At 37.6% G+C, this 25,855-nt stretch overlaps 2 protein-coding genes across 4 annotated transcripts; one reads left to right on the top strand and one right to left on the bottom strand.

Annotated features, from left to right (window-relative positions):
* Positions 1-950: 950 nt before the first annotated feature.
* On the top strand, positions 951-7,717 carry LOC130720709 (exocyst complex component EXO70A1). Its single transcript, XM_057571394.1, has 11 exons — positions 951-1,360; positions 1,592-1,687; positions 2,631-2,836; positions 3,301-3,534; positions 3,690-3,828; positions 3,906-4,118; positions 4,642-4,847; positions 5,137-5,334; positions 5,428-5,527; positions 6,941-7,170; positions 7,274-7,717. The coding sequence occupies exons 1-11, from the start codon at positions 1,202-1,204 to the stop codon at positions 7,389-7,391; spliced, it is 1,899 nt and encodes a 632-aa protein (XP_057427377.1). The 5' UTR covers positions 951-1,201; the 3' UTR covers positions 7,392-7,717.
* A 1,894-nt stretch (positions 7,718-9,611) lies between these two features.
* On the bottom strand, positions 9,612-22,972 carry LOC130718140 (uncharacterized). 3 transcript variants are annotated; one of them, XM_057568628.1, is made up of 11 exons: positions 22,853-22,972; positions 22,589-22,697; positions 15,164-15,263; positions 14,071-14,214; positions 13,171-13,229; positions 12,376-12,443; positions 12,239-12,290; positions 11,593-11,766; positions 11,044-11,436; positions 10,837-10,958; positions 9,612-10,019 (listed from the first exon to the last, which is right to left on the bottom strand). In XM_057568628.1, exons 1-11 carry the CDS (start codon positions 22,858-22,860, stop codon positions 10,016-10,018), a joined length of 1,233 nt encoding a protein of 410 aa, XP_057424611.1. In that variant the 5' UTR covers positions 22,861-22,972; the 3' UTR covers positions 9,612-10,015. The 3 variants fall into 3 exon arrangements, with proteins under 3 accessions (XP_057424611.1, XP_057424607.1, XP_057424608.1); XM_057568624.1 differs by having other exon boundaries at positions 10,837-11,436; XM_057568625.1 differs by having other exon boundaries at positions 10,837-11,436; positions 15,164-15,260.
* Positions 22,973-25,855: the final 2,883 nt, after the last annotated feature.

Here is a 25,855-nt window from a genome sequence, read left to right as displayed (position 1 = left end):
CACGTGAGGAAGCGAAGTGAAAGTGAATTGGGGATAATTCAAATGGATTGAATTGAACCCTAAAATTGAGCAATTGGAGTGGGAGAGAAAGAAAGGAAGACGAAGTCTCTTTTGAATGATTAATTTGGCTATTGAATTTTGGCATGACTGAATGAATCTTGTCTTTGACACATGACTAAGAGTGCATCAAAGCTGCAAGATAATTCCTTGGCAGTTTTGTGCGTAACAAGATGATATATTTGGCTATTTGGTATATTTTACTAGTGCATTATTTCTGATATGGAAAGCCCCTTGATATTTGGCTCTGCGTATTTACAACGGTGGGCACATAATTTCGTCTAGGCTTTAACTCCTTCATGGGTATGCTTTTCTTGTTGGGTAGTATTTTGTAACTGGTGCCTTAGCTGAATTTTATGGTTTGTTTCCCCTGTTATTTCTTTCCTCCTCACCTCGTGTATGTTTCTGTCTTGTTTGTGTCCTTGGCCCTTGGGTCTGTACAGTTCTTGACCTTGGCACTTCTTGCAATCGCACGATCCAACTGAAGACGGCGAAATTAGGGTTCGGAATTTAGGGATTTTGATTTTATATTCCTTTGCAATCTGATCTGATCAAAAGCAAACTGATTCAAGGGTTGGGAATTTTTAGATTTTTTTTTATCTAGGTATTATTATTAGTTTTTCTTAAAAAAAATAATGACTGAGAAATACATTAACAATGCCAGCTCAATTAATGAAAGCCAAGTCAGCCTCTACCGTTAGCAAATTAACGGTTGGACCAAAATTGCTCACGGCACAAACGTTGAAGATTAAAATTGCTCGTTTTAAAATAAGGAGACCGAAATTGTACTATCATGAAACATCAGGATGAAAAGAGGAATAAGCCTTCAGCAAATCATAAACAATTGGCGAAAGCAGCGTTGGAACCAGATTCGGTCCCACAAAGCATGAAGCTGGGGCCCACACCTACCTGTTAGCTTCAACCGATTCCATTCCATAACCGCTTTGCGAGGGGCGCGGAAATAAAGTGAGAACAGCGACTGACGCATTTGCATTTCCAAGCAACAAACAAAAAAAAGGAAAAACAATCCACCGATTTTTGGATTAAATCAAAGCAACGAGCGCGTTTTCATTTTCCGAGTAACCAAACAGCGCCGAGAAAGTGAGAGAAAATAAAAAGAAAAAGAAACATAACAACATTCCCAATGGGGATTCCGGAAGCCATGGATGCTCTCCGGCAAAGAGCGGCGTTCGTCAAAGACTCGCTCCACAAGAGCCAAACCATCACCGATAACATGGTCACCATTCTCGGCTCCTTCGATCACCGCCTCTCCGCCCTCGAAACCGCCATGCGTCCCACTCAGGTATGAACTTCGTGAGAAGCAAAGCCAATACAAGAAAATGCACATATGCTGTTCAATTTGTAGCTTAGAATTGAAATTGTGAGGTGCATTCATCAAGCTGTGTGCTACATTGTTATCGCTTATCACTGTTCTTCGAAATTTAATGTGAATTTTCGGCTAGTGATTTGACTGGATGAAGTGTTAATTAGGGTTTTAATATTTGTTTCGTTCTTCGATTCGTTGTGTTTGTAGATAAAAACGCATTCGATTAGAAGTGCGCATGATAACATTGACAAGACTCTCAAAGCAGCAGATGTGATTTTGGGGCAATTCGACCAGACTCGCAAGGTGGGTATATTTTTTTCTTCGTTTTCAATTGATTTTGGGGTAAGTTTCTGCTTCTGAATTTGATATGTGGATGTGATTAAGAAATTGTAGCTAGTGGTTTATCTTTTAACGACTGTTAGTATGTGGCTACTATTCAGATTGCTGCTGTGCATTGTTGTGGAAATATCAAATTTGCTCTGTTTTTATGGTGTAACTCATGAAAATAAAAATATGAGCTTGTGGGCCTGTTTATGAATCTAGTCATGTTTCATATTATGTTTATTCTGCTTAGCTAAGGCATGTGGAATTTCCTGCCTGACATGAAGCATTTAATTCATTCTTTAATGCTAGGATTGATTCATCAACTAGCTTTTTTTTTCCCGGAAAATGCTTGGTGGTTCGAACAGTTTCTATACGAATGCAAACGAATTACTATCATTGTTTGAAAATTTCATTATATTGAGGCAACCATCCGTCCAGGATCGATTTTTATTGGATAACCTTAAGATTCTTACATTTCGTGCCTAATTCCTTTTGTACTAACTAGCACTGCTCTTTTTTTTTCTGAGTTTATAGAAGGAAGGTGGAAGGTGCAATAGAAGACAATTTGACTCCTTGACGCAGTTGATAGCTTCTGAAACAGTCTTCTCAATTTAAATGTTAACTGAAGAAAGAAAAGTTTTATCGTTTAATGTCACTAGAGTGTGTCCAGTGAAAAGTTTGATACCCACTGTTGTCCATTTTTATTCCCCGCCCACATTTCATAAACTCTTATTACCTTACATTTTGATTTTTGGTACAAAATCCAGTGTTGAACTTTGGACTATTTCTGCCATGGTGTTATTCTTTAAATTGCATCTATAATTGATATAGGTTTGATAAATTTTATGATGATTTTTAATTCAATTAATATAATAGTATATGCTAATGACATTTTATGATTTTAATTCAAATTTAATTTTAGGCGGAGGCTAAAATACTACGAGGGCCACATGAGGATCTAGAGAGCTATTTAGAAGCCATTGATCAGCTTAGAGCTAATGTCCGTTTCTTTAGCAGCAAAAAGAGTTTCAAAAGTAGTGATGGTATTATCAACCATGCAAACAACTTGCTTGCTAAGGCTATCTCAAAGCTGGAAGATGAGTTCAGACATCTTTTGACAAATTACAGGTTGGACTTCTCAAACTTGAGTTTCGGCTTTCCTTCTCAGTAGACATTTGTTTATGTATGCATTATCTTTCGTTCTTAATTTCTCTTGGGATTTTCAGTTCTTCACACGACATCTACAATCTATAGATCATGTTTAAGTTAGATTGTCACTACTCACTACTGAAGGTAAATGCTTATTTATTTTCTCTACTGAAGGCACAGGACAAGATCTTTGTTCACATGCAACTCAATACAGACTTACCTCTTCACAGTTTGCAGTTTAATATATAGTTATTTAATCTAGAACTGGTAAAACCTCTTGAATATTAGTTTCTCACTCATTATCGTTTGCAACTACTTTATGAGTCTTGTTCTTTATGCATATCACATTTTAGATGCTTGAAAGGTTTCTGGTATCTTTTATTGGGCTCTAAAACCTAAAAATATCATGATAAAGTATTTAATGTATTGACTTCTGATTTCAGCAAGCCTGTGGAACCTGACCGCCTTTTTGACTGCTTACCGAACTCTCTAAGGCCGTCAGCTACCGGGCAGCAGAGTGATGGAGGTGGTAAAACCCATTCTGACAAAAAGGACCTCCAAGCTGTCACTTTCACACTTCCAACCCTCATTCCACCTCGAGTTATTCCATTGCTACATGATTTAGCACAACAAATGGTTCAAGCTGGCCATCAACAACAGCTCTTTCGAATCTATAGGTTGAAATATTTCCTTTTTTTTTCCTGTATAATCTGATGACCAAGTGGTTGCATGTATTGTATGTCCAAAGCTGGTGTGATAAATCAGGAACAAGTCAGACGTGCATTTTTTCAATTTTGAATTTATTTATTAACTATATGTTCCAAATTTGTAGAGACACGCGTGCTGCAAGCCTGGAACAGAGTCTTAGGAAATTAGGAGTAGAGCGGCTGAGTAAGGAGGATGTTCAAAAAATGCAATGGGAGGTTTTGGAGGCTAAGATTGGGAACTGGATTCATTACATGAGGATAGCTGTAAGGATGAGTATGAATTTCCTTTTTTATCTGTTCTATTTTTGGTCCCATAATTGTTTCCAATTTTACTTGAACAGGTCAAATTGTTGTTTTCGGGGGAAAAGAAAATCTGTGATCAAATACTTGATGGTGTTGATCCTTTGAGAACTCAATGTTTTGCTGAAGTCACTGCTAGCAGTGTGGCTATGCTTCTTAGTTTTGGAGAAGCTATTGCCAAAAGCAAGCGATCACCTGAAAAATTATTTGTTCTTCTGGACATGTATGAGATAATGAGAGAACTTCAACCAGAGGTATTGTTTAGTTTGTATTTCTCAATTATGTTTCACCAGAATTATGTACACTATTTAGTTCTTGATTAAAAGGGCTTTCATTGTAAGGGGCTTTGTTCAATGTTGAGGCTATGTCGTTGTTTATTTTGGACACTTAGTTATTCAATTTAAATTTGTGTCTGCTCACTTCGATTTAAAGAAATACTATACCTGAACTTTGAAGGGTAGCTTGTCAATCCTGTGAACCCAAAGGTAAATATTCCTTTAGTAACCTTGGAGACACGAGAAATGTGTTGAGAGGAAACATGGGACAGCAAATGAAAAGGGAATAAAAAGTTGTTAACATAACTGTGGTTTTAATGTAGGTTTGTGCTGGCATATTTGAATAAGAAATGTAGTTTATATTCAACATATGCTCTGATTTGGTAGGTATTATTCCAGTCTGATTATAATGTTGATTGTACAGGTTTTCTTTGTATGTTACTACTTTCTTGTTTTTATCTTATCTTATCTTTCTTCGGTTGGGGGTGGTTACATGGTGCAGATTGAAATACTGTTTGATGGTAAAGCTTGCATTGAAATGCGGGAAACTGCAACGAGTTTGACCAAGCGACTTGCTCAGACAGCCCAAGAAACTTTTGGCGACTTTGAAGAAGCAGTTGAAAAAGATGCTACTAAAACTGCTGTGCTAGATGGAACTGTCCACCCTCTAACTAGCTATGTGATAAATTATGTGAAGTTTCTCTATGAGTGAGTGATACTGTTTGTATTGATTTGTATTGATTTATGGCTTGCCTGCAGCTGCTTTTTGTCATATCTTTTGTGTGTGATTGGTACTACCCTTTTCCAGACTATTTTAGTTTGGTAAAACAAAACAAGATTTACAGGAACAATAGTTGATGTTTCATTTGTGGTTATAATTTTTGAAAGTTGATCCAAATAGTTTTACCATCTTTTACTCCTAATTTGGCTAAATTGTGCCTGGCTATCTTTGTAAATTTTACCATCTCATTAAGGGTGCTGATCTGAATATGGACAGTTATCAGACAACTTTGAAACTACTTTTTCAAGAGTTTGATCCAAGTGATCCAGAAGCTCAGTTAGCATCTGTTACAACAAGGATTATGCAGGCTCTCCAGAATAACCTTGATGGAAAATCAAAACAATATAAAGACCCAGCATTAACCCAGTTGTTTCTTATGAACAATATCCATTACATAGTGAGATCTGTGAGAAGGTTGGCTATTTCATTTTCCCTTTTCCCTTGATACAATATTGTATTATGGATATTCTATCCAGATTCAATGCTGTTTTTATATTGTAATTATAGGTCAGAGGCAAAGGACATGCTGGGAGATGATTGGGTACAAATACACAGAAGAATTGTGCAACAACATGCAAATCAGTATAAAAGGATCTCTTGGGCGAAGGTTAATTTCTTTGAATTTGATTCCTCATGCTACGGCATTTCAGCAGCTCCATGCTATTTCTTTTTTTTTTAATCTTGTTGATCTATTTTATGAATATAAATTACATATATTTGAACACCCAGTTCATATCTAAATATAGACTTTCTACACCTTCCCTCTAAAGAGGTTGATTTCAAACTCCTCCCTTTTAAGTTTGGAAAGATAGCTTGTTACATATTCAGTACTCCTCATCAAGGTTGTCAGACTCGAGAGTCTACGCAAACTCGTTCTGGGGAGATAAACTCATTTCGCTAAGTTAACTCGTAGACTCGTAAGAGTCTACCAAAATAAAAACCTTAATAAAATCTGTCATGGTGTATAAAGAATACATACTACAATCACTAAGGAGACATTAACCAAATAAATTCAACATTCAACTTCATAATAAAGCAAATTTCAATAAAATACATAAACAATCAAAGTGCCAAGAGTGCATAGTTCATAATAAAGTCTCAAAATTTGAAGCGGCGACTAGAAACTCAATCTTTCTCTCAGTCTTTATTGAAAGTTTTTGCGAAAACCTAAAATTACCCCATCTAATTTGGGAATTTGGAGAAAAAATTGTTTTCTCTGTGACTCGTAGACTCGTGTAGAATCGCGAGTCTATGCGAGTTTACCGAGTCAGTAATAGTTTGCTCGATTCTTGGAATTTTAGAGTTTACTTGCGAGTTAACTCGTTTTGAGGACCTAGAAACGTAGAATCGTAAGATTCTAAGAGTCAACTCGAGAGTTTGACAACCTTGCTCCTCATCCTTGGTGGGAAATGATGTTTGTTCTACTTATGTTGACCCACATGTGAAGGTACTTCACAAGTACATTCAAAGCTGAATATATATATATATACAAAGTTATCCCTTTTGGTACCACAGAAGAATAATCTAACTGTCAATTTTTTTTTATTCATCTTTCTATTGCAAGTCAATCCTCTTATGAGGTGATTTTTTCATTTGTTTGTCTGGTATGAGCTTCTCAACGTTTTTCGGGTTTAATGTAATAACAAACTTGGAGGCTCTGCTTGATGTATCAGCTGCACATTGATTTTAAATTGACAAGCTGAATGTTTTATGTAAATATCTACAAACTTTAGTATTAACAAACTTCTGACTTGGGTAAGTGAAAAATATGATCTCAATTATTGAATAAAATTTCTTATGAAAAGTTCTCTGCAATGTGCACAGTAAAAACTCAGCGACTAAAATAACTAACCAAGTTACACTTACACCTAACCTACTGCACAGTTTTTCAACCAGGTGTATTAAGTATTCAAGTGTGATTATGCTGTAGATGGGTGTTGATGATGCTAATCCAAATCACTTATGAATTCAAGCTGAGTCTTGATGAGGGCTTTATTGATAGTGTAATATGGTCCTGCAGATTTTGCAATGCCTCACTGTCCAAGGAGCTTCATCCGGAGGGGACAGCAACAGTGGAGTTTCAAGAGCAATGATTAAAGATAGGTTCAAGACCTTCAACGTTCAAATTGAGGAGCTTCATCAGAGACAATCTCAATGGACAGTTCCTGATAGTGAGTTGCGTGAATCACTTAGGCTGGCTGTTGCTGAGGTTCTGTTGCCTGCTTATAGATCTTTCCTTAAACGTTTTGGGTACGTTCCAGTCAGGGTATTCCTTTTTTCTTTTTTCCTTTCTAGTTCTGTCACATAATTTTGGTCCTTCTCATGTTGATAAACATGTGTATTAATCTTCTAGGCCTATGATTGAGAATGGGAAAAATCCTCAGAAGTACATCAGATACTCTCCCGAGAATCTTGAGCAAATGCTCGGTGAATTTTTTGAGAGCAAGACATGGAATGAACAGAAGCGGTGAACAGTTTCTTAGATCACTTTCCTTTGTGTTTTGGAAATTTAGGTACTCTTCAATGATTGGTTCATAATGTAGTAGCTCATGTGTGTATACCAATTTCTTTTTTCCTCTCCCATCACCTTTTAATCCTTCTTACACCCAATTGGGAAATTCGCATTGAAGTGTTCAACAGTGGCTTCTTTTTCGTGCACTTGATCTGCGATACAGTGCAATATTTTGTCTATATGCTAATGCCGCAAATGAAATTAGCCTTTTGTAATGATATCATTCCTTCTTTTTTTACACACATCTTGGGGGAATGTGATAAAAAAAGGTTACTCATTTTGTTAGATTAGAAAATAAAATTTCAAGTGGTAAATATAGTGGTGATATAATGAACATGTAATATGAAATTGAACATTAAATTACAATTATTTGAAGAGAAATAAAAGTTTAAGATCTTAGAAGCTAGTAGTAGAGTGGACACATGCCAAGTTTTATTACTTGGAACATTTATAGATATGTATTGAGCGCTTATGGATTTTGGTGTCACTGTTGCATTGATATTTGTTTTTTGAAAATCCGGTCATGCCCTCACGTTTTTGCTTTTAACTTGTGCGTTGCTAGATTTGTTTCTTGTTTTTTTTTTTTTTCTGACTGGCTGTTTCTTGTTAACTTTTGAATGAGGTTGGTTTTTCATAGTCATGTTATCTCACCTGTCCCTTCATCATATAATGTTGTGTGTTCAGTTTGATTTGTTGATGGTCTCTTTAATTACCTTTGCACATTGGTTCTACTTTTTCATCTTATGATATTGTGAGAGTCCGAGACTTTGTGGAAAGAGGATGTGTTACTGGATACAAGTCCAAACAAACAAACAAACTATTTGGAAGGTTCACTACACAAAGAATAAGAGAATTGCTATGTAGGGCGGTTACTTGAAAGTTAATGTGTAATATAGGGTAGTTATTTATAAGTTATTTTGTAGGGTTAAATATGTTCGGAACCCTGAATTATAGTGAGAAACGGTATACATCCCTAAATAAAATTTTCGTTGGTTGCCATCCTTAAACTTTTTGGTTAGTAGATAAGGTGAAATTCTGGTTGTGATGGGGATACCCATGTGTATGTACAAGCTTTGGTTGAAATGAAATGTATGTACACTTGGTGTTAAATGAAATGAAAAGAATTTGGCTTTGGTGTGAAATGAAATGAATTTGTCTTTTGTGTGAAATGCAAGGGAAATGACATCAAATGAATTGAAATTTTGAGCATTCAAACAACAAGCAATATAACCATATAAAAATAACAGGAACAAGACAACTTGAATAAAGTGCATTAAGCACTTTCAACACACAATGCATTCAACTTAAAGGGCAAATAAAATCGTCACCAAGTGTACATAAATTATCTCCAAAAAGTTAAGAGTGTCATTGTTTCACTTAGCATTGGCCCCAAAACTAGTTTGAATCATATTGCGAAGAACATCATCCTGCTCAGGCATGTAAAGCCCATCATCTATGCCAAGATCCCTCTCCTCCTCACTATCATGGAAGTGGACCCCATTGCATGACTCATCACTACCGTTATCTTCAATTACAATAGGCTCCAACTTTCTCTTAACACCGTTGGTGTTTCTCACAACACCACTCCTAATCCTTGCACTCCTCCTACTTCCAGCAACTTTCATTGCCTTTCCAGAAGCTTTGTGTTTGACATTCTTCGCTTGCCCAGCATCACTTACTTTCTTCCCTCTAGCAATCTTCTTCTCTTTCCCAGCAATATCATCTTGCACATCAGATGTTGCAGTCTGCTTCCCTTTATCACATGTTGCAGCAATCTTCTTCCCTTTATCAGATGTGCGACGACGTCACACTAGACCGGGAACGACGAAGGCGACGATAGAGAAAGGAAGGATTAGGCGAAGAGGAATAGAGGTTACTAATTTAGGGTTGCAAACTATTAAGGTAGATTGAGGATGAAAACCATATGTGAAATGGAAAAGGGGGGTGGGGGGTGGGGAATAAGAAAAATGTAATTACTTATTTTATTTTGAAAAAAAAAAAATCGACCTGTCAGCACTTACCTGTGCATGTAAGCACCCCAACCGATAAAGGGATGGGAGCCAACCGGTTAAATAAGTTTAAGGATGACAACCAACGAAAATTTTGTTTAGGGACATATCCTGATTTCTCACTATAGTTCAGGGACCCTGAACATATTTAACCCTATTATTAAAATAGATAAAACAAACACAACCACTTATATAAAAGAGAAGAAAAAAATACTTTGGTGACTTAGAACATTTGTCAAATACTTATCTTGATCAACATATGACATTATTAGCACAAGAAAGGATTGACTGAGACAAGTGCAAAATGTACTTCTCAAAGACTTCACCTAGCTAAGCCAAAAAAGATAACCCCATTTTTTCGTTCACAAGAAAATGGGCAATTTATGCTCTCCTGAAGCATAGGAAATGATACTTTTTTTGAGTGGTGATATGGAGTTTGCCCCTTGGAATGCTGCAGCGCGTAGAAAATTAAAAGGTCCAAAATCACAAGAGTAAGCTTTTTGGAAGCCATCAAGGACCGCCATCATCATAATATTTGCTTGTTTCCTCTCTGCTTCATACTTCCTTAACAAATTTACCTGCAGAACAACATAAGTAAACAAGAAATAATCATTATTACTTATATCCTTAAGTTCCTGATATACACATGTTGTCTCATAAAGGAAGCGATATTCAGCAAAAAGATTCAATGAGCAAAAAGATTCAATGACTAAGGCAACTTCAATTCAGATGATTTTACAGTAAAAATTCCTTTATTTTTATTTTTTTTTTTGAACTAATTCCTTTATTAACTATGAAAACATCATTCCCAAGTTCTCATTTCTATGATTCTACTAATTTTTAAAATATATTAATTTGAGTAAGAGCAACTAGTGCCATGAAGCTCCTACCATCGCAGGATGTAGCAAAAGGGTCATAGACTCAATTGTGAGCCTATTGTAAGTAGTCTTTACCTTCCATTTGCAATGAACTGATTACACGACACAAACCCTCCTAATCATAGGTGTTAGAAACTCGGATCATTGCATCAAAGCTCCCCTTTTTTTAATATATAAATTTGACCACTTAATTGCTCCCCTTCTAATATAGAATTTTGACCACTTAATTTTTAGCATTTATTTAAGTATTTTATGATTTATTTATCATGCATCTATAATCTTAAGTACCCTTCTTAGGTACAACACTGCAAGATTGATAACAACAGTTTTTCCCCTTTCTTTCTGATAAAATCTTCTAGACATGTAGAGTTCACAAAAGTGACAACTGGAATGAAAGTATTCAATTTTACATAAATATATTGCATTTCCATAGTTAATCAAGAAAACTCTTTATAATCTAACCAACATATACATAGTTAATCAAGGATTAAGTTCTACATAAAAATAGGAAACATACCTCTCCAATATCGCTACCCAAAGCAATTCCCTCCGCAATAACTCTTGAAAGAGAAAATGCATCTCCAAAACCCAAATTAACTCCTTGACCAGCAAGAGGATGAACAGTGTGTGCAGCATCTCCTATAAGAACCACGCGTTTTGATGAATAGGAACAGGCATGCCTTAAAGACAGAGGAAAGACCATTTTTTCAGATGCCAATCTTACTACTTTTGGAGGAATTTCAACGAATTCGTTAGCCGATAATGTTGCATCCTTTTTAAACCAAGAGAACATGTCTCGAGTTCCAAAAAAGCTTGATGTAGGACGAGGTCCATATCCATCATCTAGAGCAGAATTCACATCCTTCAAAAAATCTTCCTCGGTAATTGATTTGCGGTTGTTTGACTCAGCTGGACTCATGGTCCAAACAATATTGCTAAACTTATCACCCATGGGTAAAAGAGCAATTGGACCTGTAGGTAGAAACCGTTGCCATGCACATTGGTTTTCAGAAGCATGCTCTACTGTGCAAATGATTGCATTCTGAGAGTAGTTCCATCCAGTTGTTTTGAATCCTGCTAAGTCCCTAACACGTGATTTTCCTCCATCAGCCCCAACCTTCAAAACAAGCATCTATTTGATTAGACACCAATTGTTGTATATTAAAGAATAACAATCAGATAGTTGCTAATCAGCCTCCAGTATGTAAATTAAGAATAACTCTGTTGCTATTTGTAGCCTTGAAACACAGCACATAAGCAAAGTATAAATTACCACCAACTTGCCATATATGCTACTGCCATCACTGAGTTGCAGCTTTGCACTGTGACCTTGAGCAGACAATGGTTCTTTAGATGTTGTATTCTCGTCCACCATAGACATAGAGTTTGTATTCAAAGTCATTGAAGTTAATCTCAACGGATAGATTGTTTGCTCGAAATCAGAATCCTGTCAATGAGTTTGTCGTTCTCAATGTAATGTAAGTGACATGCCTTAGAATAACAACTTATACTCATAAATAATGAAATAAGCAAAATTTTTAAAGGAAAACCACGGAAGCAGCCAAAACATATCAGTGAAACAGAAGAATTACATAGAACAGACAACAATATGACAATATTGTTACTCATTAACATTTTACACTAGTACTAGCATGATTACTATTCAGAGAGTAGTTTAGTATATGGTAAAATTAACATACAAGAAGACAGAATCTGAAAAGGCTAGCCTTTCTAGTTAATGAAGTACATTTATAACAAAGTAGAAAAAGTCATTTTTCACAGAAGAATTGTGTTAGGAGACAAGAGAATTAAAGATATAGTGAATGAGGATCCTCCAAAACGGCTTCCAAATTCCAATTATGAATAATTTTTAGTCACGTAGTTACATACTGCATATCACAGACAGACAATGTGAGTACCTTCATACGTGACAATAAGGCACTATGCAGCACTTTATTCTCTGCTACGCACCTGAGTGATCAAGTGTCTGCAATTTGTAATGCGATAGCTATTTTGTAAAGAGCTTCACTTTATTATAACAGATGACCATACTTACCCAAGAAAGTCTTTATTTACATCTCTTGCATCATATCTAACGTATCCGAAACCTGAATAATCCCAGACCTGCAGAGAGATACAAAAGAATTAACGAAATTTTCAATAACAGAATAAACAATGTTTCAAAGGAAAAAAGGCATCCTTGGAAGTCGGGAAACAAGGAGAGTCTACATCCTTGAGGCAAGAAGCACATAAAATGCAGCCGTCACTAGTTAAACAAAGGAGCCTAAATTACAAAGATTAATAATATATTACACCATCAACAGCACCTACCAAGTCTTCCAGAAAAAAGCAGACACCAATGGTGCTTACCTACCCACCCTCAGGTGAACTTGGTTACATGGATCAATTGACAGAAACCAAATTTCACTCTAAATAAAACTATTTGTCAATATATCATGCACCTTGCCATAGCAACTTTGGTGCAGTTTTGACATCATGGGTAGAAAATGTTTGAATTTTAAATGAACTCTCACTTCCCTTTTTTTGGAAAGAATTATTCATCTGGCTTGTCTTGGAGATCTCATTCATGGATTAAAATGGGTAAAGAAATTGCAACACTAAATGACAGCTAAATCCCAACAAACAATCACACAAGGTATATACACGAGAAAGAAGCATATGAACACAACATTTAGGTCACTTTCGCTAAATGAGCTCTTAACAACTTTGCAGTTTTCACTTTGAGAACTCAGTCAAGTCATACCCATCATTGAGCTATTCATGAAAAAAAATTAAATTTTAAATTACTATAATGAATGGGAGAGAGAGAGAGAGAGAGAAAAAAAAACACCTGCATTTTATTAAAATAAGCATGTCTATTTTGCTCAACATATTTCCAAGCACCGGCATCTGGAAATAGACCAAGTATTAAGAGTCACTACAGAAATCATAAGTTTCATTCCCTATCATGTTACCTAAGCAAGGAAGATTCAATTTTCTGACATGCACATGCTTTGCACAAATAAGCAAAGAAGAATGCCATTAGATCTCTTAGGAGTGAGGAATATGATGTTTAGACTACGAAGAACTTTCAAGATTTGACACACCTATGATTTCAGGATTAAAAGTTAAACGTTGTTTCATCGCTAAAATAATTTGACATTTGATTATCATTAAGCAAGCATGATTTGTATTTATTTGTACACGTCAGTTTAGTTTTTCATATATATATCAGTAGTTCCATTTCTCCAAAATAGTTTTGTTATGCTCTTTTCTATTCTATATAGTCAGATGTGGAATCTGAACAACTTGCGGAAATGTGACTCGTGGAATGCACATGTATATGACAATGTCTCTTCAACCAAAAACTTTACATGGAAATGATAATATGTATTTCTTCCTTTTGGTGTTATATTCTTGGTTGTTTGAGGAGAGTTCCTATTTCTAGTAATTAGAAGGATTCAGCATGCTATATTCTTGATCTTTGATATGCATATCTTGTTCTAACTTGACTACTTTGTTTTGGATGATATCATAATCTCCGCATAGTAGTATTTCCTCCTTTTCTCTCTTAACAAAAGTTTGGCTTGTATGATCAGGAAAAAAAGAAGAAAGTAGTCAAGTTAGAACAAGATATGCATATCAAAGATCAAGAATATAGCAAGCTGAATCCTTCTAATTACTAGAAATAGAGTGAATTTGAAATTGTAACCTTAATGATAGTGAATATCAAACCTTATGAACTGCATACCTCGAAGAAATGATATAGTAGCAGGAGTTACTGTACTGACTCTTGGATCAGGGGGGTCTTCCTTCTTGATGCACAAGCTACTACCCAGAGCTGGATTGCTATCAATAATTGCAACACTCAACTGCTTCGTCAATGGCATACTTGCTGGAAGAACAAAATAATTGGTCAGTTGTGGCTTCAATGGTTTTGTGTAACTTAAGTAATACATTCAGCATCATTATCATAAATTAAGTGATTATTTGTTTTCATTGTATGCTAGTCATATTTTTACTATTTCCACCTGTTTCATTTTTCAATAATACTATTGCCACAATCATTCTTAGCCTGCTTCATACCAAATTAGAAAATACCAAGCACAGACATAAGTAATTCAACAACAAAGATATATTTAAGAGAGTAAAGCACAAATTGCTCGTGAACATATGCAACATTAAAATTTAATAAGCAACCTCATCAATCTCAAGTGAAAAAAGGTTGAACACCAATCTTTATAAAATAATCGCAAATAAATTTAGTATAAGACAATTAGAAGCTCTAATACTTTCTTTGATAAAACTCAAGTCATCAAGAGCTATCAAATACAAATACTTGGAGGGTGTTAAAGCAGTATCAAAATACTATCCTCAAGCAGCCTAACCATTCTTATTATTAATTTCACCTGGAACCTAGCAAGAAAAAAAAGCAATTATGATTTCAAACTTTAGATAGTGCAAGCAGCAATACTCGAATGATATGTTACAGTAAATCATTATAGCTGATTGCTTAGTTTGATTTTAATTCACAACCATCATAGCATATCACATGATGTGGTATGGAACACGAGTTGCCTATTTAGAAAGCTATATAAAATGACCACGGACAGTACCCAAGTACACAGAGTTCAACTTAAACCATGTAATGATAATGAAGCAGATTATCAATCATTTTTAGGATTAGGATAAGAGTTCAGAGATCAGTTCCACAGTCACAACAAAGAAAAGTGAAACTATTCTTTGTTATATTGACCTGAGAGAAGTGGCAAAACTAAGACCAGAAAGACAAAAGATTAAGACATGCACGATACACCCATCTCTGCAAGTAGATTATTACTTACCTAAGAAACAAGCGAAAGCCATGCCAACCATGCCACCTCCAACGATAGCAATATCATATTCTGGAATGCTTTTGCTTATACTCTGCTTCTTCCCATGCTGCTATACAATTTTCAGACCATAAATAATGTAATTCTCATTGGCAAATCATTAACTTTCAGCACAAGCTGTTATGAATGATAATACAAAAATACACAAACAAAAAAGGAGTATGTGAGAAGTGATGACAATGGACAAAGATTATGAAGAAGATGAGCATCAAGTGATATTAATCACAATCATCACTTCAATCAATATGACAAAAATAAAGTACAGAATTAAAATCTATGTTACAAATCTATGTAAAAAAGTGGAGAAAAGAAGGTCATGTCACATACTTTTCCCTTTACATCTCTGGTCAGTATTAACTCGAGTTTTTTACTCAGGATAGGGAGGGCAGGTGGCTAAACTTAATAATGATTCAGTTATGTGCTAGGGACTGAAGATTAGTTTCCCAATTTAATAATAATCATGATATGTGTTAAATTGTTAATCCAAAAAGCAGCGAAGCCATGAGAGTAAAGGCAAATTGCCCAACTTAATAATGATTCTGGTCTGTGTTAAGTTAATCCATAGAGACACTTGCTTCCTGGTGTGACATTGAGCTGCACAAATGGGTGTTTAGTTTTGGTTTGCGGTTGATATGGCTTTAAAAGAATTGAAGAAAATACAGAGGTTTCATGTTAGGTACCAGAGAAAATCAATAGGAAGAGTAACTGAGATTTACTAGAACACTGAATCCTCTGGGATTAACAACCAGAAGCAGTGAATTAGGGAAATTACAAGCAGAAGAAAGAAAATACAGTAGTAGAATAAGAGCAATTCGAGAGTGCTCTGCTCTCCTAGTCCTAGTCCAATTTCCGCCTGGCTATTCCTCTCTCCATAACTAACATATATTCCCTATGATGATTGAGTGGTCCCCATCAGGTGACAGGTGGCTCACCTCACCTAGTGGTCCTAACTTCTAGAAGGATTCCTTTACAGGCCTTTTGACAAATCATTGGGCCTCCTGCCATATACCTTACCAAACCTGGCCTTAGTTGTAGTAAGGTTTGCATCATCTCTCCCCCCTTGAAAACTCACCTTGTCCCCAAGGTGAAAGTATGGAAATTGCTCCTTCAAAGCAGTGAGCTCTTCCCAAGAATTTTCAAACTCTGGCAGCTCCTTCCATTTCACTAATACCTCAGTGCTCCCATCTGCTGTTTCTCTGAAGTTCTCAATTGTCTCAGGCTCCACTTTTAATTCCCAGTCCTCAGCCAAAACCTTAGGAAGAGGTTGGCTAATCACTGTTCCACTCATTGCCTTCTTCAAGAGGGATATGTGAAAAACAGGATGAACTTGGCTCCCCTCAGGAAGCTTCAACTTGTATGCAACAGGGTTAATCTTCTCTACAATAGGGTAAGGCCCATAATATCTAGGACTCAGTTTCTGATTTGTCCTTTTAGCCAAGCTCCTCAGTTTGTAGGGTTGAATTTTGAGGTATACAATGTCTCCAACCTCATACTGCACATCTCTTCTATGTTTATTGGCTTGTTGCTTCATCCTGTTCTGTGCTCTCTCCAAGTTCCCCTTGAGTTCATCCAATATCAGGTTCCTTTCAGTGGTCATTCTACTAACTTCATCCACTGGAGTTCGAGCCATATCCCCTCTAACAATAGTTGGGGGATCCCTGCCATATAAAGCCTTGAAGGGTGTTGTCTTGATTGCAGAATGGTAATTTGTATTGTACCAGTATTCTACCCAATTCAACCACTTAGGCCATTGTCTTGGTTTAGTCCCTGTCATGCATCTCAAATAGGTTTCCACACATCTATTAACAACTTCTGTCTGCCCATCAGTTTGGGGATGGTATGCAGAACTGAATTTCAGCTTAGTACCAGCCAATTTGAACAATTCAGACCAAAAGTGACTCAAAAAGACCCTGTCTCTATCAGATATTATAGTAGCTGGAAAACCATGCAATTTCACCACCTCCTTGGTGAATACCTCAGCCACTTCCTTGGCAGTATAGGGATGAGTGAGGGCAATAAAGTGTGCATACTTGGTGAACCTATCTACTACCACCAAAATGGTGTCTTTCCCCATAGCCTTAGGAAGACCCCTATAAAATCCATGGAGATATCAGACCATACCTGAGATGGTATTGGCAGAGGTTGAAGAAACCCTGCAGGGTTGAGAGCTTCATATTTGTTTCTTTGACACACCTCACACTTTTGCACAAATTCCTAGATGTCTAATTTCATCCCTTCCCAATAGAAAAGTGCAGAGACCCTCTTGTATGTCCTAAAAACTCCAGCATGGCCACCTAGGACAGATTCATGGAACTCCTTAAGGATGATTGAAACCTTCTCAAAACCTTTGGGGATCACAATTCTGTCCTTATACATCAGCTTCCCCTTCTTCATTTGATACCCCATAGGATAATGACCTTGAGTTGCTATCTCCTGCATAATCTCTCTATACTTGTCAACAGCCAACAACTCAGCTTCTAGATCTTGCCATTCTTCACATTGGACAGAAGAAATAGCTGTAAATTGCATCTTTCTGGATAGAGCATCAGCTGCTCTATTTTCAACCCCAGGTTTGTACTTGATTTCAAAGTCAAACCCCATTAATTTTGACATCCACCTTTGCTGCTCTTCCCCCATTACCCTTTGCTCTGCAAGGAATCTTAGGCTTTTCTGATCTGTATGGATGACAAAGTGATGTCCTAACAAATAATGCCTCCACTTCTGTACTGTTAAGACCACAGCCATCAATTCCCTCTCATATACAGACTTAGCTTGAGCTCTAGCTGAAAGTGTCTTGCTCATGAAGGCAATGGGCCTCCCCTCTTGCATGAGCACTGCTCCCAACCCCTTGCCAGAGGCATCTGTTTCCAGAATGAAAGAGTTGTTGAAATTAGGTACTGCCAATACAGGTACAGTTGTCATAATTTCCTTCAGTTTTTCAAAAGCCAGATTGGCTTCATTGCTCCAAATGAAGTTGTTCTTCTTCAATAACTGATTTAAAGGGTATGCAAGCTTGCTGTAATTTCTCACAAACCTCCTATAATACCCTGTTAAACCCAGAAACCCTCTCAAGGCCTTTACTTCCTTAGGAGCAGGCCAGTTCAACATATCTTTGATTTTGTCAGGGTCAGCCTCAACACCTTTCTGGGAAATCACATGTCCCAAGTAAATTATCTCTTCTTGCCCAAAAGAACACTTCTTTTGGTTTACCACCAAGGAATTGACTTGAAGTGCGTGTAAGACTTCCCTCACATGATCAATATGCTCCTTTTCACTCGCACTGTAGATGAGAATATCATCAAAGAAGACTAGCACAAATTTCCTTAAATAAGGTCTCAAAACTTGGTTCATCAAGGCTTGGAAAGTAGAGGGGGCATTGGATAACCCAAAGGGCATCACAAGATATTCATAATGGCCTTCATGAGTCCTGAATGCAGTTTATGGAATGTCTTCCTCATTCATTCTGATCTGATGATAACCAGATTTCAAATCCAACTTGGAGAAAATCACTGCTGCCCCAATTTCATCTAGCAGTTCATCAATTATGGGGATTGGAAACTTGTCAGGCACAGTAACCTTGTTAAGGGCTCTATAGTCAACTCATAATCTCCATGTCCCTTCTTTCTTCTTAACCAAGATTGCTGGACTGCTAAATGGACTTGTGCTTTCTCTGATTATTCCAGAATTCAGCATCTCCTTGACCTGCCTTTCAATCTCATTCTTTTGATAGAATGGATATCTATAGGGCCTGCTATGTGGAATGACTGCTCCTTCTTTCAACCTGATGACATGATCACATTTCCTCTTAGGAGGTAACCCTTCTGGAGTCTTGAAAACCTCAGGGAATTCCACTAACACTTCCTTAAGTTGTTGAGGAATCATCTCTTCCTTTTTGGTGGCTGCACACATACTATCATAAGCAATGAATTCCTCTTTTGTTGCCCTCCTCTGAAGCTTCTTGCTACTCCTCATGGATTGCTTGTTTTCTCTCTTGAAGTGGTCTCCTTGCAGCCTCATCTTCCTACCATGCACCTCCCATTGAAGGGTAAGGTTCTTGAAATTGGCCTTAATGTTGCCTAAACTTGCCAGCCAATCCATACCTAGAACCAGTTCAGTACCTCCAAGACTCAGTAGGAAAAAATGTTGAACAATAGGGATCCCTTGTGCTTCGATTTTGAGATTCTTACAGACCCCTGAATTCCTCTCCTTGGCACCATTTCCCACCTCTACAACATATTCTGTGGTAGCAATCACTTGCAGCCCCAATTCAGCAACTAGTTCCTGAGAAATGAAATTACTAGTAGCCCCACAATCCACCAAAATCAACACCTCCCTTCCTCCTATTCTTCCCCTGATTTTGAAAGACTGATTAGAGGTTAACCCTTCCTTGCTGTTGAGGGACAGTTGTAGCAATTTGCCCTCCAAGATAAACTCCCCATCCTCAGCTTCTTCAAAGATTTCCTCCTCTTCCTCATCCTCCTCACCTTCAATTAGGATGAATTGGTAATGCTTCTTAGTGCACACATGCTCCTTTCCCCATTTTTCCCCACATTTAAAACACAATCCCTTCCTACTTCGCTCTTGCAATTCACGTTGTGATAGTCTTTGCCCATCATTCCACTTCCTCTCAGGAACTTTAGCTTCATTCCCGCTTCCCTCATTACTCTCTTTGGATTGAGTGGTCTTGCCCTCTTGTCCTTGTCCCCCAGCAGTGTTCTTCCCAACATAGCTTGAACTAGAATTGTAATGTTTTTCCCCATTACTGGAAAATTTGACACCAACTCCTCCTTTATCCTTCCATCCTCTCTTGTCTTCTTCCTTGGTCTTTCCTCCCCTGAGAGCAGAGTTCTTTTCTTCTATTAACAAGGCCCTATCCATCAGTCCAGCTAAATCAGCAGCAGGATACAACTTCATCTCTGCTCTAATCTCCTCTTGTAACCCATTCAGAAACACCCCTTTCAGAATCTCCCTATCAGCACCTCTCATCGGAGCTGCAGCTTCTTCAAAGCTCTCTCTATAGGCCATGACACTACCCTTCTGCTTAATGCTAAGCAAAGGGCCAAATGGGTTCTGAACCAAGGTGGGTTGAAATCTTCGAATCAAGGCATGCTTGAAAGGTTCCCAAGCTCGCTCCGGAGCTTGCTCCTCCCACCACTGGAACCATCCCAGAGCCTTCCCTTCCATGGCGATCATCACCATTTCCAACCTTTCCTCTTCTCCGACTCGACTGAGTTGGAAGAAGCGCTCTACCCGATTGATCCACCCATAAGCGTCGCTCCCATCAAACATCGGGATATCCACCCTCCTTCCCGTTACTGCTCGCAAATGGACACGATGAGGATGATCAAATCGCTCCTTGCTGTGGTCAGAAAATCGCGACCCGGTTCGCGACCCGGAATGTGAAGAGGCTTCGCGTTCTCTCTCACGCGATGCTTGCCGGAATCTGGGTGTGTTGGAACGTCCTCGAGTTCGCCTCCGCTCGCGATTCATGATGAGCCTTCGGAGTTCCTCAAATTGCTCCGTAGCCATCTCCTTCATCGACGTGACGGATCGCTCGAGATCATCAACTCTGGATTCCATCGCAGCTCTCGTCACCACCATACAAGCTCCCTCAGGATCGGGAGCTCTGATACCAATATTAGGTACCAGAGAAAATCAATAGGAAGAGTAACTGAGATTTACTAGAACACTGAATCCTCTGGGATTAACAACCAGAAGCAGTGAATTAGGGAAATTACAAGCAGAAGAAAGAAAATACAGTAGTAGAATAAGAGCAATTCGAGAGTGCTCTGCTCTCCTAGTCCTAGTCCAATTTCCGCCTGGCTATTCCTCTCTCCATAACTAACATATATTCCCTATGATGATTGAGTGGTCCCCATCAGGTGACAGGTGGCTCACCTCACCTAGTGGTCCTAACTTCTAGAAGGATTCCTTTACAGGCCTTTTGACAAATCATTGGGCCTCCTGCCATATACCTTACCAAACCTGGCCTTAGTTGTAGTAAGGTTTGCATCATTTCACAATCTAGTTGATTTGCATTGCTGGCTGTGACTCAAAGCGACATGCAAAGTCATTGAATCAATATACTGATTTTGTTTGTATTGCTTCTCAGTGTATTGATTTGATGATCGTGTTACTGTCAATGGAGTTGGGATTTGAAGACTTCAGGGATTCATAAAGGTGTTTCATTTGTTACTGGCTAGTCCAGTGTTGTGCAGACCAGCTTGAGAATTGAGGGGACCAATGAGGATAAAATCAAAGACTTTTGAACCTGTGTTATGTGCTTGAGATGTCTTTCAAGGTCACGAATAAAAGGTCATGTTATTCAAGGGGACTACTAGTTGCCATAGTTTGTTTGTTGAGATGGGTAGTGTGGTAGGTACCTCAGCACTCTTTGTTTTTTGTTTATGGCTTTGCTACTTGAACCAAGAGCTTGCAGCTAAAGTGACGGGAGGAATGTTATGGACTATTTTATATTATTTTTCTGCTTGAAATGCATCCAGGCCAAAAGGTACTTGTGTCTCCACAAACATAGGATGATAGCTTTTGTAAACAGATATTTTGGGGTCAGCTTATGCAGTATGCTTTTAGTTATTGATAATAGATAAAACAGCATAAGCCATAGTAATACTGATTAGACATTTTGGGGTCAGCTTATGCAGTATGCTTTTAGTTATTGGTATGGTGGTGATTGAGGAACAAATCTCTGCTCCGCATCTCTCTTTAACTTGATCAAATCTCAACCAGATTTCATATCAACGACTAGAAAGTACAATTTCATAATGGTCATCGTCTAAAATCTAATCATAATGCCAAACAAGTATATAATAAAATTTTCTCCATAGCTATAATCAGAATTATAAGTCTACCTAGCTTTTCGTTATTGTTTCCTATGTTAAGGGAAATAGTATCACATCCTTCAGAGAACAGTGTAATTAATCGGGGATTGCGGCAAATCGCGATGAGGCGAAAATCCGCTTTGTCATATAGTGGATAGCGTCGCGGGCAAATAGCGTTTATAAGTAAAACTTTATATAAAAAACAGCTTGTCACAAGCTATTATTTCAGATAAGAAAGCTGAAGAGATGTTCAACATGTTTACAATCTTAATGTGTATCCATGCCAAATGGCCAGTTTAGATACACAATACCAAAATTTTGATCAAATTATAGAGCTAAACTTTGAAGCTGCCAGAACCTAAATTCTCAAGATTCCATATAAAAAATAACTATATCCAACTTGCTCCGTCAATTCCACTCATTTTCCTAAACTTGTCATAACAAGAAGCAATTCTAAGCTAGAATAGTGAAATGTGAACCCAAAAATAAAATGAATCTAAAAACAGAATCATTGATATGAGGGATAGTTATTCCTTACATTGGAAGGCTCTCCAGTCGTGGAACCAGCAACTTTCACAACCTTAGAACAAAAAGACTTCCTTGGAATTTTTAGTGCATAGATATTTGAAACAGACTTCTTTAAAACGCTGTAATACAAAGAAAGAAAATTAAGAACAAAAGGCCATTAAAAACGCCACACGTTCACTTCCTAGCATACTCATATACCAACGAGAGAGGGTTAGAATGAAAATTAACAATAAAATGAACAAGCTCTAAACTTTTCAAAAGTGGAAGAACATACCTGTTCATTGTTTGAACTGGTGGGAGCAGTCGGTACTGGGTACGGAGACGCGAGAGGGAAAGAGAGTGATTTTTTTTTTTGGTCAATGGGAAAGAGAGTGATTAAGTGAGGTTTTTTTCAATTTGGTCCCTCAACTAGACTATGGTTCTCATTTTTGCCCAAACCCATTTTTTTCTGGCCCAAAGAAATTTTTTCCAGCCTTGGCCCATGGTTTGAAATGATGGAAAAATTGGTTGATATATGGCTTTAAAATGAAGGAACGGGGGATTTTTTTTTTTATAGACAAATGTTAGTGGTTAGTTATTAGTAAGTTATAAAATTCCTTCAAATTTTCCTTCCACGATTCGAACCCTGAACCTTCCCCTTCCCAACCCTTATGTCCCCTAACTCTTACCACTTGAACTAATCCTCGGGGACGAACGAGGGATTTCTTGACTTCGCTGTTCGAATCTAAACCATGGGAGGAATCTCCGTTGTCACAGGTGAGAGTTTGTTGAGGGAAAAAAACACATTCTTTTTCCAAAAACAAAGTAATTAAAAAATTTATTAAATTGATCATGTAAATTTGATAAAAGAATTTGAGCCAGTGGCTTGGACCTTCCGGCTCGAGTTGTTTCATAGATCTGACTTGCAATTGAATCGGTGGAATGGAACCAGATGAGATCTCTTAGCCGATCGAGGAAACCTCCGGCAAGGTGCCACAGGTCGAGACCAAACTAGTCCGAGCCAACACGACACTAACAGCGTGAGGAGAAATGTCTGGACAAGACAGAACGACTAAGAGTTTACTCCCTTGAAGGTTCCTTGCAGCCAAATCCGAAAGGAGGTAACTCGTTCGCAACTGAATTTGTTCAAATTTCCATTTCCTACTGATTCTCAGAGAAATGCAGACAAGTCCTCCCCGTGGTGCGAGTTTCATAGTAGCTCCAGTCATGACACCGACGATCGTGCTAACCTACGCAATCATGTCGTGCTATATCTCTCTCTTGGAATGTCAACAACCTGAAGTCCAACTACAGCTAGTGCTCTAGGCTTTAAAACGCCCTAAGCTTTTGTTGTTTCAGTCTTTTTTGTATTTGACGTTTGAATCCTGTTAAGTAAAAGTAGAGAGTACTCTTTTCTCTCCCACTAAGGGGGAGTTTTTTTATGAGACCTATAATATGAAAAATCTCAAACGCAGAAGGACTAGCCTTGCCACTTGGTTCAAAACCAAGTGAGCTCCATCTCCGCTGACTCTGTTTGGTCGTTGAGCCTTGCCACTTGGTTCAAAACCAAGAGAGTTTCATCTCTGCTGACTCCGGTCGGGCGTCGAGCTTGGTCACTTGGTTCCAATCCAAGTGAGCTCCATCTCTCCACTGATTCCAATCAGTTACTGAATCTTACCACCCGGTTAAAATTTGGGTGAGCTCCGAATACATATACTCTGGTCTAGCCGCCCGTTAATTTCAATTATGATGCTTGAAAGGAAGGAAGGACATGAAAGCAATACAACATGGTTAACCTGATATCGGAAAAAGTAACACAAGAAAGGGGATTTGAATTGTGTTTAGTTAAAATAATAGTTTTTCAAACAATCATAAGTTTATGAAAATATTTTCGCAATCATTTAGTGCGGCAGATATAAAAAGTGAAAGAGTAGACGATAAGCACACAACGATATATCATGGTTCACCCACAAAAGATGGATATACGTCTAGTCCTTGGCTTAACCAAGATTTTCACTAACAAGTATCAAGGACTTCTCCTACAACAAGTATTAGACATGACTTCTCCAACCATGTATTCGACAGGACTTCTCTCAACAAGTATACTACAAGACTTATCTTAACAAGTATTAGACAAGGCTCCTCCCTCAACAAGTATTTTTCAGGACTCCTCCTAAGATCTTTTTCAAGATCGTTTGGCTCTACAAGGTTCTCTTCTCACAAGAGGGATAGTAGAAATTACAAAGGTCGGGAACTACAAAGTGTTTGAGGATTTGACTCTGAGGTATACTTTGTGTTTTTGATCTAGAGAGAGTAGGATATGAAGATTTGACTCTTAGGAATATCTCTCTTTGAATTAGACGATGTCTAAAGGTTTGACTCTTAAGCTTTGAACCGAAGAAGAGGAACTGAAGATCGTGAAACAAAGTCTGCAGCTTTAGAGGAAAATAAAGAAGAACGATCTTCACAGTCAAATCATCTTATTGAAAGCAAAATGAATGAAGCTAAGAATTGTCATATGAAGATCTAGAGAATGATGAAGAAAGATCGTCTGAAGAAAAAGGAAGACGACAGAAGCAGAAGATCATATGAAGAATCCAGCTCACACTCAAATCAAGTACACTTCTCATTGAAGAAGAAGCCAAGAGAGCTTTGCGTAGAAGTTTCAAAGATGAAATCTCAATATCTGAATACAATGCTATGATGAAGATAAATGAACCGTGGTGTCACTATTATATTGTCATATTGTACATCTTTACGGCAAAAGGTCTCAATAAAATATATCATGCTACTTTTTAATTTGTAATGTCACAATATTATAATATAATGAATAAAGTTGGTTGATCCTTTAATTTTTTAAGTTTTTTAAAATTGATATTACGTGGTGAGGAGCTATATAGATTTGTTTACTCAATTTCTTAACCAAGCTCAACTAAGAATTTTGCATCGAAGACAAATATCACATGTCTATAACTTATGCTTATAAACATTGACCCCAAGAGAATAAGTTAGTAACATGACATTCAGTTTCAGTCATAGATACCACTGTTCAAACGTTATTAGAGGATCTTTTTAAGTGCCCTATGTAACATAAAAATCTTGTCAGATGGACACTTCAGTGTTCCTTGAGTTCTTAGGGATTTGCTCCTAGTAGAATGCTTTAGCATCAGCCGGAAAATTTTAACAACTCAGTTGTTGGCAGCCAAAACTGACACAAACCTCTATTTCCGTTTACGCAGCATCAAAACCAGTTAAGATAAATGTTAGAATCCATAAATTGATCAGTTCAGCTATTTAT

This window comes from Lotus japonicus, chromosome 5, assembly GCF_012489685.1.
Source record: "Lotus japonicus ecotype B-129 chromosome 5, LjGifu_v1.2".
Taxonomy (NCBI): domain Eukaryota; kingdom Viridiplantae; phylum Streptophyta; class Magnoliopsida; order Fabales; family Fabaceae; genus Lotus; species Lotus japonicus.
Note: the sequence above shows the minus strand (reverse complement) of the source record. Positions and strands in the feature narration are given on the sequence as shown.